Raw genomic sequence first — 15,832 nt, 5'->3', positions numbered from 1 at the left:
CAAATCATCAAATAGATAATTTCAATATCATTCAATGACTCTTTTAGCCCTAAAAAACATGAAAAGTCATTCTATTTTACTAGCAGCTTGCATGTACAGGGACAGACAAGGCAAAAACAATGATACAAAATCAACTAATAACTAATTCAACAATAAAACATTTGATATATTTTGGATCAGTCAGTGCAAAACTAAAATGCTGCCATGAATATCAACAGGAGGAAACAGCAATTGCAAACAACTGTGATATCTCAGTGGACAGCCCTGAGGTTGGGGGCTGCAGGACAGAGGAGCCAGAACCTCCATTTCCAGCTCTTTGAAGGCAGGACAGAAACAATCAGCAAACTGAAACAGAGAGCTCTGGCTCACAGCACTGCAGGGAGAAGGGCATTACTGCTGCTGGACATGTGGTGGAGGGGGGAAACTGAGAGTATGGGGAAAGCTGAGAGTATGGGAACAGTGGGAGATCCCTAGACTGAAATTTCTGTCATTTAAAGTATATAATTACATGGACACACACACACATCTATATATCTATATCTATCTATCTATCTATGTAACCATGAAGAAAACCCCCTCCCACATACCTTCAATACATGAGTAGGTAGCCTTTATGCTCCAGGCTTTGTTCCTAAAGTAAAAGCTGAGAGATTACACAATAAAGTGTCATTATTTTTCCTGCTGCTCTCCTTCTCTTTCCTATCTCATATTCTTCCTTAATTTTTTTCCTTCTCTTTGATTTCACTTTTTTCTTCCCCTCTTCTATTCCTTGCTCTCCCTACCCCCCCATATTAGCATTTCATCCCTCCACTCATTCTTGCTCTTTTCCTGCTCCTTCTGCTCTTCTGTCTTATTCCCAGTCATTCATTTCTTTCATACTGAATTAACTCTACCCCTGGTCTATGAATCCTGACAATCTATCTGGTTTTAATTGTTGCATTAAACTTAGCTGGACATTTCAGAGAGCCGTGTACATTTAAGCTGAGGACCTTTTCAGAGTCTTCATAATTCAACTTGATTCCATGTATTTGATACCAGAGCCATATGTTTTTGTGGATCACGTATTGTTTCGCACATGTGAATACTTATGGAGCAGACCTGGATTTGGGTATCAATTGCTTTTGCTTTCTGAGCTTTCAAGTAATCTTGGGCTATGTTATAGCATTGATAGTTAGAAATGTGCAGAGATTTTCTCCACACTTCTGAAAATCCTCTTTTAATGTAACAAATGAGGGCTCACAATGCTGACTGGGCTGTGCTTGGCACCCTTTCACCGCGAAAAAGGAGCCCTCACATGCAGCTCCTGGTCAGAGCTAACAGGGTGGTAGGGTTTGAGCAGCATCGAGACCACATTGCTTCCTCATCAGCATCAGCCTTGCTAATGGCCTGTCACAGATGCTACCAGTGCTTTTAAGGTTTTCTGATTTATCCCAACAAACTCCCTAGAAATGATCAATCAATCTATTGCATCCTCAGAGCAGATTTAGCCTTTAACCAGACAAAACTCCTGTGTCATACCCTGGTGCTAAGTCTATAAAGAAAAGAGGGAGAACATCATAATGGATTCTGGCAAAGGCATATAAAAATTGACATTTCCTTTTCAGCAGCTAACTCGTTAAACTGAATGTTAAATCCTACCCTAGGTGTGGGTGTCCCTGGAACATCTTTGTATCAAATGTGTGCATCTCCTGGGAAAAGTGGACAGAGACTAGGAATGATCTAAATGGAGGGGAAAAGTTCTCACACTGATTCAATTAGAGCAGTAGATGTTGTAATATAGCTTCAAGGGATAACTGAAACTTTTGGAGAGTGCTTCCTTTTTTTTTTCTTTTTCTTTTTCTTTCCTTGGCTGCTGCCACATGGAGCTCATTTCACATTTCAACTATAATGTAAGTGATACAGAAAAACAGTTCTCACATTGTGTCAGATCCACTGGTGCTGAATCCACAGGCACTCTCCTTCAAGGGTTCTGAGAATACAGCCGTGCACAGAGGTTTACCTTTTCTACCCTACTCCTGCCACACCTGGGTTTTTTAAGTGGATGAGTTTTCTGTCTGACTGTCAGCCAGAAAACACTGAGTGACCACCAGAAAACCATCCATCTCACTGAGTTCTCTGGGAAAAAGCACAAAAGTTAAATCATGACAGGTGAGGCACAGGACAAAGAAAAAAGTACTATTAACTGATTATGTCAATAGAAATCCACACTAACGCCATGAGGGTGCCCTGACTTCATGACTCCTGCGCTGATTTGCACCAGAGAAGCATCAGCCCTGGCAAGTTCTCTGGGAGCAGGGCGTCCTTCTGTCTGTGATAGCCAACAGTCTGGAAACATCACAGAAGTATTTTGACTGGGGGCTCTCAGGAGCTGGGGCTGCTTTGTGTGCTGTGGTATTGCAGAAATGCCTCAATCTTGCTTGAACAGTAAACAAATAAAAGCATTAGCTGTAAAGATAAACCACAAAAAAAAATTCCCACTCCTGGAATTCCCAATGCAAGGTGAGCACCTTCCTCCAAGAAATAGCCAGCACCTCCTCTTCCCACTGCACTGGCTCAAGCAGGGGGTGCTCAGTGAGTCTAAAATTTGGCTCTGCTCTAGTCTTTGTCAACTCAGAAGTTGAAAGATCTGGAGAAAAACACCCCTAGAAATCAAGGCAGATAAGTTTGTTCACTGAGGAGAGCTCTCCTAGCTCAGTCCATCCCACTCAAACTCTCACCCTGCCATCAGAGCTGGCACTTTGACATTGCACCACTGAACAGGATGGTGGCTTCACCACGGCCAGGCTGGGCAGCCAAACGGGGGGATTAATTTGCAGTCTATTTCTTTGTTGGCAATGGACATCCCAGCTCCTCCTCAGCTGGGCTGGCTGCTGAGACACGAGGATTGGAGTCATCTTTGTGATTTTCCTCAGCCACTTCAGACCAGGGGCTGTGGGGAATCCCTTGCAGCCACGCTGCCCCACGCAAATCCCCCTGCCCAGCCCCAGGGCAGAACCGAAACAGGGAAGGGCCACGGCCAGGTCACAGCGAGAGAGCTCATGGCTGCACAGAGAATCCTGGACTTCCTTCTGACTTCAGCATCATTTCGCTGCTCCTTATGTTTCTCTAGGACCTACTGCACTTGATTTTCTTTAGCAAATCCTGTTTCTCTAATACTTTGTAAATATTCAGTTCTTTTTCAAATAAAAGGCAATAGCCGATCTTACAAAGAATATTAGAATTCATGTAGGATATAATAAGTTGTGAGCACCTTAAACTCTGTGACATTGGGAACTACAGAACTTGGTGATTTTGTTGCATAAATTGCAAATTGCTTCTATAAGCTAGCAGCAATCCTATATCCATGCATTGACAAATGTAAGCTTTGTATATAAAGGGATATTTCCTTAGCCCATACCCTTTTCTTTGTTTTTAATTTCACATTTTGCAATTACACATGTCCTCATTTGCTCAAGATCAATGGACCACAGAGTGATTTTTTGGGTCTGAGCAAAAGCAAATAAAAGTTTACCACCAAAAGTGTCAGTAAGCGTGTACACACACATTTCCTGTAGTTATAAGGTCTCAGTTGCCAAAGAAGGATTGTATCCTGCATGTATTTACAGAAAATTTGGCTATGAAAATTACTTGACACCTTCTAGTTCTCCTAAGCAAGTGCTGCTTTCCACAAGACTTTATGAACATTTGTACAGGGCCACACTCCAAAACACAAGAACTCAGAATGATTTGTTACATGAAGGATATTTTCCTTAAAGGAGAGATCAGTAGTAAAAAATCTGGAACACCAGAGCAACGGTAAAAGCCTGCCATGAGAAGTGAGGGCTGCAGCCCCTGTGGTAACAGCGAGAGAGTGAGAGCAGCAGCAAGGGGAAAAGAGGAATCTGCAAAGGGAATGGAGCCGGCAAAAAGAGAAATGTGCAACCGCGTATTTCTGGAGCAGGAATTCCCCACATTGCAAGACCGCACGAAGAACGTCCCGCAGGCTGGGAAACACCTCCCGCCCCCGTGGCTTTTCTGGGAGTTTTCTGGCACTCGGACCGTGCTGCGGTGGGAAGCACGGAGCCCCCGCGGCCGGGGGGCACGGCAGCCTGTGCGGCGGGCGGTGCGGGCGGTGCGGGGCCGGCAGAGGGCAGCGCCGGGCCGGCCCGAGGCTCAGGCAGTGCCCCGCACCGGCCCAACTGCAACTACTTAGGGTGTGTGTGCTCCTGCTTCAAACTCCCCAACGTGTCATGTGCAACATCAGAAAGGCGCACTGGTGAACTCTCCGCCTCTAATGGGAAACACTTGAGAGTTCTACCAAATCTGTCACTTTTTAAATGAAAACATGAAAAAGGGCTGAGATAAAACAAAACAACAGGGGGAAAAAATAGTTGGAATCATGCACTTTGATTCAGATACTAAAAACTTTTCCTCAAGGAATGGAAAAACTGATGGAAAAAAAAAAAAAGGCAAACCAAAATCTTCTGGTGCTTGCAGCAGCCGGAGCAGACATTCTTCCCTGTAATCCCCTCGCTCCCTTCTCGCTTCGGGAAGGGAAAAAAAAAAACCCAAACCCTTCTGTGATGGCTCTTAGAGATTTTGGGACCTTAAAATGTTTAAACAAGTGGTTCTTATTTCTGCTCCAAGGCAACTGGTGACTGTCCCAGACAACACTGGCTGCTCTGGGCTGAACTGAACGCTGGTTTGTCCGAAAAGGCGAACCAAAGCAAACTCGTTGATTTTGGGGAAAGAGTAGGTTAAGAGGAGTGTTCCCTGGGACTGTAGCTACGAGCCGGGCCGGAGGCTGCTCTACAGGAGATATTATCAGTGATGTGCATTTTAAAAAGAGTTACTGCTAACTTTTAAAATCTTCTGTTTCTTTTTTCGAAAATGTCCCTGTATCTTGGAGGCTTCGCAGGAATCAGAAAGACAACTTGTAAGGCCGGGGACTGAGAGGCAGTCCCGTCCCCGTCCCTGTCCCTGTCACTGTCCCTGCCTACCCGGCAGGGCAGCCGCTGCCCCGCGCTCTCCCGCCGCTCCCTGGGAACATCAGATCCATGGCAGGAACTAATGAGGACATGGATTAAAGTGCCTCGGGAGCCCCTGTCCCAGTGGGTTAGCGGGGAACCCAGGGGCCTCTCCTGGACGCAGGGTGAGCATCCCTCCTGCCCCGCCTGGGGCTGCTTTGAAGGCAGAAGGGGCTGGCAGCAGCTCTGCGCACCGCCCGGCAGCTACGGTCCCAAAACCTTGGTGAAAACGAATCAAGGCAGAGCTCCGGCTGCCCAAACCTCAGGCTCCTGCAACCTGCTTCCCTGGAAACCTCTCCCGGCCTCACCCCGTGCCCGGGCGATGTTCTGGTAGCCAGATAGCCAGCGGCGAGGAATATTTCCCAGGATTTCGTTGTCTGGGCTGTGCGAGCCGTTACCGGCGCCGCTTCTGATTCTCTGCTGGGGCTGCCAGCAGCTCCTCGGCGGGGCTGGATGCGGGGATGGATGAGGGGCTGGATGCGGGGCTGGATGCGGGGATGGATGCGGGGCTGGATGCGGGGATGGATGCGGGGATGGATGCGGGGCAGCCTTCGTGCCGCAAGAATCACTTGCACCCGAGCGTGGGGAGCGGCCAGGAGCCACGTACCCGATGCCGCAGACGTCGTCGCTGATAAGCACCAAGCGATATTACCGCCAAAGCAAGGAGCAGAGGGAGCGCAGGTCAACATGTGCCTGATTTTTTTTTTTCCCCGAACCTCTTGTTAAAAGCAACACCTGAAAAAAAAAGAGATCAGTAGTGAGTGACTCCTTTGTTTCTTCCCTCTTTTGATAACTTAGGACATTCCGCCTTGTGTTGTGCTCGGCTTCGCCCTGTACTTTATTGATTGTTTGGGTTTTCAAGGAACAAAACGATAGTAACGAAACGAATCACAGTTATCGCTGGGAAAAAAACGGGGAAATAGGCGACATGCCTTAAACACTAGGTCAGTAACTCTGCGGCGGGGCCGGCAGCGTGCCTCCAAATCCACACCTTTGCAAGCACTGCTTGTCCGAAGAAGTGGAAGCTGCCCCGACAGCCCAAAAATCTCCTCGCCCAGAGCCCATTTATGAAGCCCCGCGGTTTCGCCTCAGACGGCCCTGCCCCAGCTAAGCGCCAGATGCCCATCAGTTGTCAGTGACATGTCCCTCGAGGGCCAGCCCGCGGGTCGGGGCCACTCTGTGCCCGCATTCACCCCATGCTGCCTCATGTCATCGAAAACAGTCACTGTGAACGAGAAAGGTGAAATTCTGTCCCGTTATTTCGTGGTCGCTCCGAATTAGTTATTCATGTGGGGCGGGGAAAAAGGCCTTTTGGAGAGAGAAACAAGTTAAACGAAGGTAGGCGAACAATTTACCTGCCAGCAGAACCGTAGGGTTTATAGGGCCCAGTTGGGAAGCCAGGAGCTTCCGGCGGGGTCAGGAGCCACCTGTGTGCCCGTGCCCGCATGTGTCCTCAGGGAAAACCGCGTTTGAGACCCCCGGCACATCAGGGGAGAGTGGCGCTCCTCCTGCCGTCATTTTGTAACGGGGAAATGTCTTACACAGCTTGTTAACCGTCTCGCAAAGGCAGAGAAGGGAGAGCGGATGTTTCACTTTAAAATCACACCTGATGAGATTTCTCGGGGTATTTGCTCACTTGAGGGAGAGCAAGGCTCTTCTTCCCTGCTCAACGTGTTCCTGATCTGTGGTCCTCGACTCCCTTTCTCCAGGACACCGGGCAGGTCCCCGCAGCGGGGACGAGAGGGGTCCCGCGGTGCTCAGCCCTGCCCGGTGCCCGCCGCGCGGCGCCGCGTGCCTGGTGCGGGAACAAGCACGAAGTTTTGTCGAAAGCCGAATTCTGCTTCAGGAAACATGCAGCTGATTTTGAACGAATTCCCACCAGCCCACCAAATCCTGCAGCTGCTTGTTTGGCCAATAAAACCCCATGTGGTTTCTAAACTTACGGAAAGAAAAAGGAAAAAGATATCCATCCAAGTAAACTATAAGTGAAAACTCATTGATTACCTCCGCCTTCCTGTCTCTGATTTGATTAATCATTTGCCATCATGCTTTCCGAGTCACTTCTGTGTTGGTTTCCCTCCGCCTGAATCCTGTAAGACTTTTCCAGAAAGGCGGCTGTGATGTTGAGACCAACATACTGTAAACAACCACAAGAAGCAGAGCTAATGTTTTCAATACAGCTCGAGGACTAAAATAAACTCATTGGATTAGGCCAGCTCGAGCGATTGTTTTGGTGAACGCTTCCCAGGCCCGCTGCTGAGCACATCTCCAAGGGCTACCTGGGGCGGGCGGCGGTGCCGCGGCGGCCCCGGGCGGCGGAGCGGGAGGGCGGACGGGCGCCGAGCCCCACCGGGAGGAGCCCCCCCTGCCCTCCTGCCTGCCCTGTGCGGGGGCGCATCCCTGCTGCGGGACAGATGTTACACTGCCGCAGAGCAGAGCCCTGCCAGCACGGTGATGCTCCGCAGACCCAGGGGTGGGCTTCTCCTGCATCACGCATAGGTGGATGGGGAAGTCGCAGGGGAAGCGCAGACCCGGGAGAGCAGCCTGAAGCCCCTCTCCTTGCCCAGCTCCCGGCCGCTGCGGTGTGCCCAGGGCTGCCGGCGCCGCGGCCGGGACTCAACGCTGCGCTCCGGGCTCTGCAGTGTTTCTCGGGGTTCTCCAGCCTGGTTATCCAGGCTCCGTCCGAGCCCGCTACAGTCTCGAGCTTTTTAGCCCTCGCAATATTGGTTCCACCGTCTTGTATTGTCCAAAGCACTACGCCGGCTGCCCGTGCCCGCCTGCACGGAGATGGCCCCCCGCGTTTGAGGCTGGCCGGCCTCTCCTGCGAGCGGGCAGGAGCGGACCCCGCAGGGCGGGCCGAGCCCCAGAGCGGGGGGAACGGGGGTTCCTGCCCGCCCCCCGCCCCATCGAGCCGCCCTCCGGCCGCGCAGGCCGGGATGGGCCCGAGCCGGGGCCGCCGGAGCTCGCCGCGCTCCCGACCGCCAGGAGCCGCGTCCGTCACACACGCAGAGCGGAGATTTTTTAAGTAACAAATGTACTTTTTTATTTTTGAAACAAAAATATCATTTTCGGCTTAACAATAGCCGGATCTCGCTGAATGAAGCCTTTGCATATTTTCCTGTTTTAATTGGTTGTATAATAAACAGTCCTGACCCCGCACTCTCTTTTCAATGAGTTCAGGGTGAAACGCGGACCATGGGACTGGAAATGACTTTTTCACCACTTAAAACACGGACAAGAATACCAGGAATCAGGCGGTATTAAACAGCCGCTCCGGCCGGGGCGGGAGGGAGGGCGCAAGGTAAGAGCTCTGTGTGTGTCTCCTCACGGAGCTCGGCTCTGCCCTGCTCGCAGCCACCGGCGCCTACCCGGTGCCGGCACGACGAGAGGAGCCGGGACAGAGCCCACGGGGTGGCTCAGCACCCCGCTGCCAGGCTGCTGGCCCCGCGCTCCCGCCGGCCCGCAGGCAGAGGGCAGCCGTGCCGTGCCGTGCCGTGCCGTGCCGTGCCGTGCCGTGCCGTGCCGTGCCGTGCCGTGCCGTGCCGTGCCGTGCTGTGCCGTGCCGTGCCGCCGGGGAGCGCTCCCCGCGCCCAGGGCTCTGTCAGCCTCCGAGCCCGGCCAGGGCTTCAAAGGACCTTTGCGGCCTGCGCAAAGGACCGGAGACGAAGAAAAAGCTGCGGTCGCAAAACATCCCCCGGAGCTGGCACTGCCCCGAGGGCTGGAGCAGCAAAGGGGTGCTGGGAGTTCGCTCAGTCTCGAGGATCAAACTCTGTCCTTCCCCGACAGAGGCAGGCTGCTTCCACGCCCGCTCCGGGCAGGGAGAAAACACCCCTCGCTCTTCTGCTTTCATCTCTCGCCAGCGTTGCATAAACCCGGGGCCGCTCGGTAAGGGCAGAGGCGGCGGCTCAGCGGCACTGAGCCCCCCTTCCCTGGCTGTGGCCCCCGGGGCAGCCCCGCTGCAAGCGGCGGCCCCGGGACCGGAGGAGGCTCAGCGCCAAGGTGCTGTCCCTGGGAGCGTGTCCCTGTCCGTGGTGCATTCCTCCTGCCGTCATTTATATAACGGGGAAAGACCTTACACAACGCGCAAACCCAGCTCTTGCCAAGAGTGCGGCGCTCGGCCGCTTGATTTTGTAAGGGGCCGACGGGGCTGGGCGGCGGCGCGGCCGGGGACAGGTGGGAGCCGCGGGAGGAGGTGACGCGACGGGCCGGGATGAGGGAATGCTGAGCCACCGTGAGCACCCTTGGTCCTCTGGCGCCGTTCGTGCCCACGGAACTGACTGCAGAGCCCCCAGCCCCATCCGCCCCAAGCCCCATCCGTCCCAAATGCCACTGTCCCGAGACGCGGCGCACATGACCCGGGCTGCCCAGCGGGCTGGGCGCGGGTTCGCGGGGAGGCAGAGCTCCTACGGGATGCTCCGTAGATGCCTGACGGCGCCTGGGTGCTCGGAGGCGCACAGCGCGGTTCGCGGCCGCGGCCCATGTACGCCGGTGTCCGCTGCCCAAACAAGCACCAGCATGCAGGGAGATGATGGCCGCCCCCCTCCCCAGGCCGGCGGGACTGAACGGGAGGCCCGGCCACTCCCGGCAGCCGCAGAGGCCGAGCTGCTGCCGGCAGGACCAGCCCTGCCTCAAGCCTCCGCCCGACAGCGCCCGGCGAGCGCGGCCAGGCCAGCCCGGGACGGCGGCAGCGCCCTCGCCGTGATTTCCCTGCGAGTTTACATTCAGCGCTGTCTCTGTTTATAAAATACAGAAAACGATCGTGAAAACATCCTACGGGCGTGACGGCCGCAGCCGCCCGGGAGCGGCGCGGGGGGCCCGGGGCGGAGGAGGGTAGAGCCCCGGCCCTGCACAGGGAGCCCGGCAGACGGACTGGCCCCCGGCCTGGCAGGGAGAGCGGCCTCACGGCCCTGTCAGCCCCGTTCTCCCCCAAACGCGTGGCTCCCTGCCTCTCTCCATGGGCTCAATCTGCCGCTGATCACGCACAGCGGGACCTGGCTGGACATCAGTCGGGAATGGGAATAGCCCCGGGGGCCGCACGTCCCTGCCCCGTCCCGGCCTGCCGCCTCCTCTCCCTGCACTTGACACGGTCAGGTATGGCTTCACTCAAAACTGGCTAGCCCCAGCCTTTCCCGGGCGTGTGCCAAGGGTGCTTCGGCCTTTGCTTCAAGCCGAGCGACAGCGCAGCCCAGGAAGGAGCCCGAGGAGGCATCGGTGGGCCTGTGCGGGGTCCGCGGAGGTGCTCCCGCCCTCCCTTCGCCCCGTGCCCACCTCCGGTGGCGGTGGTTTCCCTTGTAGCCTCAACGCACCCCGGAGGAAAGTAGCGGGATTGGTAGTATCTATCTAGTACAGAACAAGCAGCCAAGGCCCCGAGCCCTCGGGTGTAAAGCTGCGAAGCTCAGTGCGTGTGAGCGGTGCTACCTCTGCCCTCCACCGCCCGCTCCCACCCGAGGGCCCCGGGCGGGTCAGAGGCACAGAGCAGCACTCCGCTCCCATAGAGCCACAGCTGGCAAAGGGGGGAGTCGCGGCCGCGTCCCGTGTGCGCTGGCAACCCCGCTTCGGCCTTTGGCCTCCCGTTACATCGGTGTTCGTGCAGAGGCCAGGCTCGCTCTGTCCCTCCCGGTGCCCGGGACAGCCACTAGGCCCGCAGCTCCGGTGCACAGCGCGGAGCGGTGGCGGCCCCGCCGGCCCGCAGTGACCCCGCTTGCTGCACCCCTTCTCTCTGTCCGCCCGGGCGCGAGGCCACTCGGCCTCAACAACTCTCGCAGCGCCCTCCCGTTCGGGGACCGGGCCTGGGAACGGGGCCAGGGGAAACAGCAGGGCCTCCGGGATGTCTCGGCGGGTTTCCCCGGAGCCCTTTCGCCCTGGCTGTGCCCGCCGAGCGGCAGAGAGGCGACCAGACCCCACGTCTTCCACCGCTTTCTGTGACTGGGCTGGAGGCTGCCGCTTCCTGCCGTGCAGGGAAGCTGCAGCAGGCCCTGGCAGAAAGGGAGAGCGTCAGGGAGCCGGGCAAGGGCAAGTGCCAGGCTCCTGCAAGCGGGCGCGGAGTGCTCAGCCCCGTTACCGGATTTCGCTCCGGGCAGCCCCTGTCCGCGGCAGCGAGCTGCCCGCTCGGCCCGGGAAGCGAACACGCGCATCCTCGCTTCTGCCGCAGAGCTGCAGGCCTGGCCCAGGCCGGAGTCTAAGCAGAACCCACTGTGTCCCAGGCCGGCACCGGGCGGGTCCGCCTCGCCTGACCCATCTGCTCTTAATTCCCGGGCGCCCGCGCAAGGGCCACTGCCTACGAGGACGGGCAGCTTTAGAAGCGAGGCCCAGGCCCCTGCCGCAGCCATCGGCGCGGCGAGGAAAGAGAGACCCGCCAGCGGCTCCCGGGTCCGCCACCGGCCCGGGCCCGGATAAGCCTCAGGCCCCGTCGCAGCGCAGGGCTCGGGGCGACACGGGGCCGCTCTGTGCCGCCCAGGGCCACGGCTCCGAGCATGCGGGGAAGAAACGAAAGCGGAGCCGGGGTCCGGCACAAGTCCCAGGCACTGCGCCTCGCGGGCCGGGCTCCGGGACGAGGTGCCGGCCGCTGCCCGCATCCCAGAGCGGAGGCGCTCCCAGGCCCGCCCGCCCCGCACGCCCGCAGAACCAACGCATCCGTCCCCGCACCTTCTTGGCCGCCGCCGAGACAGCCCCGGGCGGCCGGAGCTCTGCGCCGGTGCCTTACGGAGCCGATGGAGCGCCCAGCACGGCCCGCGTGTTCCCGCAGCCGAGCGGCCGTGCGCCGCAGCGGGGAGCGCTGCAGCAGCGGGCCGGGAGCCGTGCCCGCCGCCCGCAGCGGCCCTGGCACACAGCGCCCGCCCCGTCCTCCGCTGCCGCTTCCCGAGCCCCAGCGCGGAGGAGCCGAGTGAAATAAAACGATATGGAAAGAAGGAAAGGCATTTTATTGGAGACTTTACAATGCTAGAAAGTACAATGAAAGTGCTAGTTCATTCTAGAAAAGTTGGTCCCAAAATGGTACTATGCCACAGCATCTATCAGTTTACACAAACATTTACAAAATCGCTATGAACTGGCCCCTGTTTTAAAATCGCTATTTTTTTCACATTAATCTATGTAAAATTGAAGGATCAAAACTTTTTAAGAAAGAGGGTAAGCATTCAAAAGCAGAACCTACCGGATAATCCATTTTGGGCCAGGTTTGGGGGCAAAAAACTGAACACAGTTTTAACTTTCATTATTAATAATAATATGCACACGGAAAAATATTCCAATTTACAGGAAAGCGTCTCTTTTCTTTTTTTTTATAACATCAAAAAATTTTTTTTGACCTGTATAAAATTATTTTTAAGACCTCAAAGGACACAAATTGTCTCCTTTAAAAAAATATATTTACCGTTGCCGAAACGTTTCACGAGTCACCCTGGCGGGTTTTGGTTGTTGGTTTCTATTAACCAGCAATATCGCATATCTGCTGTTACAGCAGTCCCCACGTTAAGTACTATTTTAACGAAAAGCCACAGCTCGGAAGAAGCGCAGTGCTTTGCAGAGCGAGAAAGAAGACAGAGGGGATGAAGAGAAGGAGGAGGACGAGCACCGTGGGCACCCGCTAGTGTCTAGGCCCCGCCGGCCCCGCCGCACACGCGTGAAAATGCCTCCGCTATTTACAAACTCCACTTCACTCTCTCCACGGCTGAGCCCGAAAAGATTACGGCCGAATTACAGAGGAGCATAATTTTGAGGGCTGAACGGCCAATTTTTAATTAGATGTTCCCCCCCTCAAGAAATAAAAACCAAACAAACCCAAAACAAAAAAACCACCAAACCCAACAACTCACAAACACACACACGAGCAGAGAAACTCCCGGTGAATCCCCGCTCGCCCGGAGACAGGCGGCCGGTCGCCGCTGCCCGGCACAGCCCCGCGGGGAAGTCCCCACACTTACACTGCCTTCTTCTCATGGAGGAACGGCTCCTACACTGACACTACACGCGGGGCAAGGCTGCTATTTCCCCACCGCAAGAGTTTGGGCACAGAGAGAGGGAAGTCCGTGGCTAGAGACGAGGAGGAGAGACACGGAGCGCAGGGGAACGCGGCGGGGCAGGAGAGGGGCAGCGGGGCCGGTGCATTTCTGTGACGGCCGGAGCCTCCCTAGATGTCTATGCGGGAGTGCAGGGCGCTGTGTTTGCTGTCGTGCTCCCAGTAAGAACAGTGCATCATGGACAGCTCGGCGGGCTGACGGGCGCAGGCAAACTGGAGACCGGCTCCGTTTGCCGCCGGGGCCGCGGGCGGCGCGGGGCTGGCCGGGCTAAGCTGCTGGGGGTGGTGGGCGTGCGGGTGGTGGTGGTGGTGGCCCATGCCGTTGTAGGAGTTCACCATGCTGGGCAGCGCCATGCTCTGCACCCGCGAGTAGGGGCTGTAGGATGCCGGGCCCGAGAGTCCTTTCACATTGACGGGGCTGACGTTCCCACCAGACATCTGGCAGGACGTGTAGGGCATGGGCGCGGGGGGCTGCGCCAGCGGCCACGAGTTGTTCATGAAGGTGGACTGCAAATACTTGGGCGGGGACAGGTAGCCGTAGCTGTCGGGGCTGAAGAGGGTCTTGCCAGGCTGAAAGTGGGTCGGAGGGGGCCGGAAAGGCCGTTTCATCCTTCGTCTCCTGCGGTAGTTGCCCTTCTCGAACATGTCCTCGCAGGCGGGGTCCAGGGTCCAGTAGTTACCCTTGCGCTCGCCGCCGCCCTCCCGGGGCACCTTGATGAAACACTCGTTGAGGCTGAGGTTGTGGCGGATGCTGTTCTGCCAGCCTTTCTTGTTCTTCTCGTAGAAAGGGAACTTGCTGATGATGTACTGGTAGATCCCGGACAGCGTGAGCCTCTTCTCCGCACTCTCGCGAATGGCCATGGCTATCAGGGCCACGTAGGAGTAGGGGGGCTTCTGCGAGGGGTCCGGCTTCTCGGGGCCCTTGTCCGCGTTCAGCTCCTCCTTGACCCGATCCGGCTCCTTGCTGCCGCCGGTGTCATGAGCCAGCAGCGCCACCGTGTCCTCCTCGCCGTCCGGGTAGTTGCTCATCATGGTGCCCCGCGTCCGCCGCCCGGGGCGCCCAGCGCAGCGCCGCGCGGTGCGGAGCGCTGCCCGCTGCACGGAGCCCGCTGCCGGCGGCCGTCCCGCTCCGCGCTCGCCGAGACGGGGCCGAAGCCGGAGTCGAAGCCGGGACCCGGACGGAGATCGGGAAGCGCCTCTCGCGGCGCCGCTGGTCCGTGCAGCAAGCGGCGCCGGCGTCCCTGCCCCCGCGGGCTCCGCTCCCCTCTGCCGCGGCGGCCGGGCTCTTTTCTGATTTGTATGGGCCCGGCCGAGTTCCGCTTTCGTCAGGAGCCCGCTCCCCTATCGCCGCCGAGCCGCTGGGCACGGCCGAGTTCACCCTGCAGTCACGGCGCCGCGCTCAGCCCCGCGCACACGCGGCCCGACGTGGCCCCGCGGAGCGGCGCGGAACCGCCCCGGCTCAGCCGCGCCGCCGGGGGCGGGGGTAGGCGGGGGGAGGTGTCCGGGGGGCGCTGAGCGAGCCTCCGCCGCCCACCCCGGAGCCCGCCGGGACCCGCGGCGCTGCGCTCCCCTCCCGCCCGGCGCGGGGTCGCGCTGAAGGCGGTGGGTGCGAAGGGGTGTGCCCGCGGCGCCCGCCCTGCCACGGCGGCTTGTCACACGTCCAGCCGCACACGCGGTCGCGTTTATATGTCTTGGCCGCGGGCCCCGCCAACCGATCGCTCCCGGGGAGCACCAGGAGGCTGTTGCCGCTCCCTGCAAGTCGATTCTTGCAGCTCTTATTTGCAAGAGACAGAGAGCAAAAGGTGTCAGGTCGCCCCTTTTCCCTCTCTGCAAAGTACTGGCAGGCCCCTAGCGCTGCTGCGGGGCTGACAGGCGCTTCGAGGGCCGGGGCAGGGTGGCGACACGGGGGATGACACACTGGGCAGCTTTCCTACTCCTTCCCCCGGAGGGCTTGGGCTTATTTCACACAGTTCCTGGAGTAGCGTATGCGGCACCGACATTCCCGCTCCTTCCCCTTTCCTGCCTTCAGGTAGAGCCTCCTCGAGCAGCAGCCAGGTAGTCTCAGCTGGCCCGAGCACAAGAGATGTGTTATAACAAATCAGTGCCTCGGGACTGCTCAGACACGGGTACAGCGGCGGGCAGGCGACGCTTTGCTCTGATTTCTAACGGACTCTTCAGCCCTATACCGGGAGCGGGGCAGACCGGCCCGATTTGACCCCCGAGCCTTTCCACCAGACAACGCGACCGCCGGCAGCCGCAAGAGCCGGGCCGAGCTCCGCAGGGCCGGGACCACCTGCGCTCCTCGGCCGCGGCCTCGCTCGGCCCCCGGGGTGCGGCGCTGCAGTGAGTCCGCTGCTGCCGGTACGGCTCCGCAGGACCTGACCTCCCCGCCTATACTCAAGCACAACCCTGGCTGCCCAGAAGCGGCCCTGGGAGCAGCTGTTGGCCGGCGGCTCATCGCCCTCAGACTCGCTCCTGCCTTTCTTGCACGTGAACCGCCTCGCACGATTCTCCCTGTCCCGATAATTTTAAGTGCGACATCAATTTTCGTAACCACTCGCGAGCCCGGGGGGCTGGCAGCTTCGGAACGAGCATGCCCGGAGCACTCGGCCTCTCCCGTCGGGGCGCCCCGGGGCTTCGGTGGCCCATGACTGTATTGCTAGTTCCTCTGCCCGGCCACGGGTCCCTGCTCCCCCACTGGGACAGAATAATTGCGGGTAAAGGCAGTCGAATATATAGAAACATAATTTAACCGAGAAATAAATTAGCTCTTCGGGGAACTATCAGATTTATATATGTATATATAGGT

At 57.5% G+C, this 15,832-nt stretch overlaps 1 protein-coding gene and 1 long non-coding RNA gene across 2 annotated transcripts in view; both read right to left on the bottom strand.

Moving 5' to 3' along the window:
• Positions 1-578: 578 nt before the first annotated feature.
• The window catches only part of LOC146433401 (uncharacterized), a 162,767-nt gene continuing 147,513 nt past the window's right edge, over positions 579-15,832 (bottom strand). The window contains exon 6 of the long non-coding RNA XR_014854105.1: positions 579-5,741. This is a non-coding gene — a long non-coding RNA (uncharacterized LOC146433401). The remainder of the gene's footprint in view (positions 5,742-15,832) is intronic.
• FOXL2 (forkhead box L2) lies at positions 11,906-14,447 on the bottom strand. Its single transcript, XM_085069716.1, has one exon. The coding sequence runs from the start codon at positions 14,053-14,055 to the stop codon at positions 13,135-13,137; it is 921 nt and encodes a 306-aa protein (XP_084925842.1). The 5' UTR covers positions 14,056-14,447; the 3' UTR covers positions 11,906-13,134.

The sequence above is a fragment of the Lichenostomus cassidix genome, chromosome 9 (assembly GCF_008360975.1).
Source record: "Lichenostomus cassidix isolate B80296 chromosome 9, HeHo_3.0, whole genome shotgun sequence".
Classification (NCBI taxonomy): domain Eukaryota; kingdom Metazoa; phylum Chordata; class Aves; order Passeriformes; family Meliphagidae; genus Lichenostomus; species Lichenostomus cassidix.
Note: the sequence above shows the minus strand (reverse complement) of the source record. Positions and strands in the feature narration are given on the sequence as shown.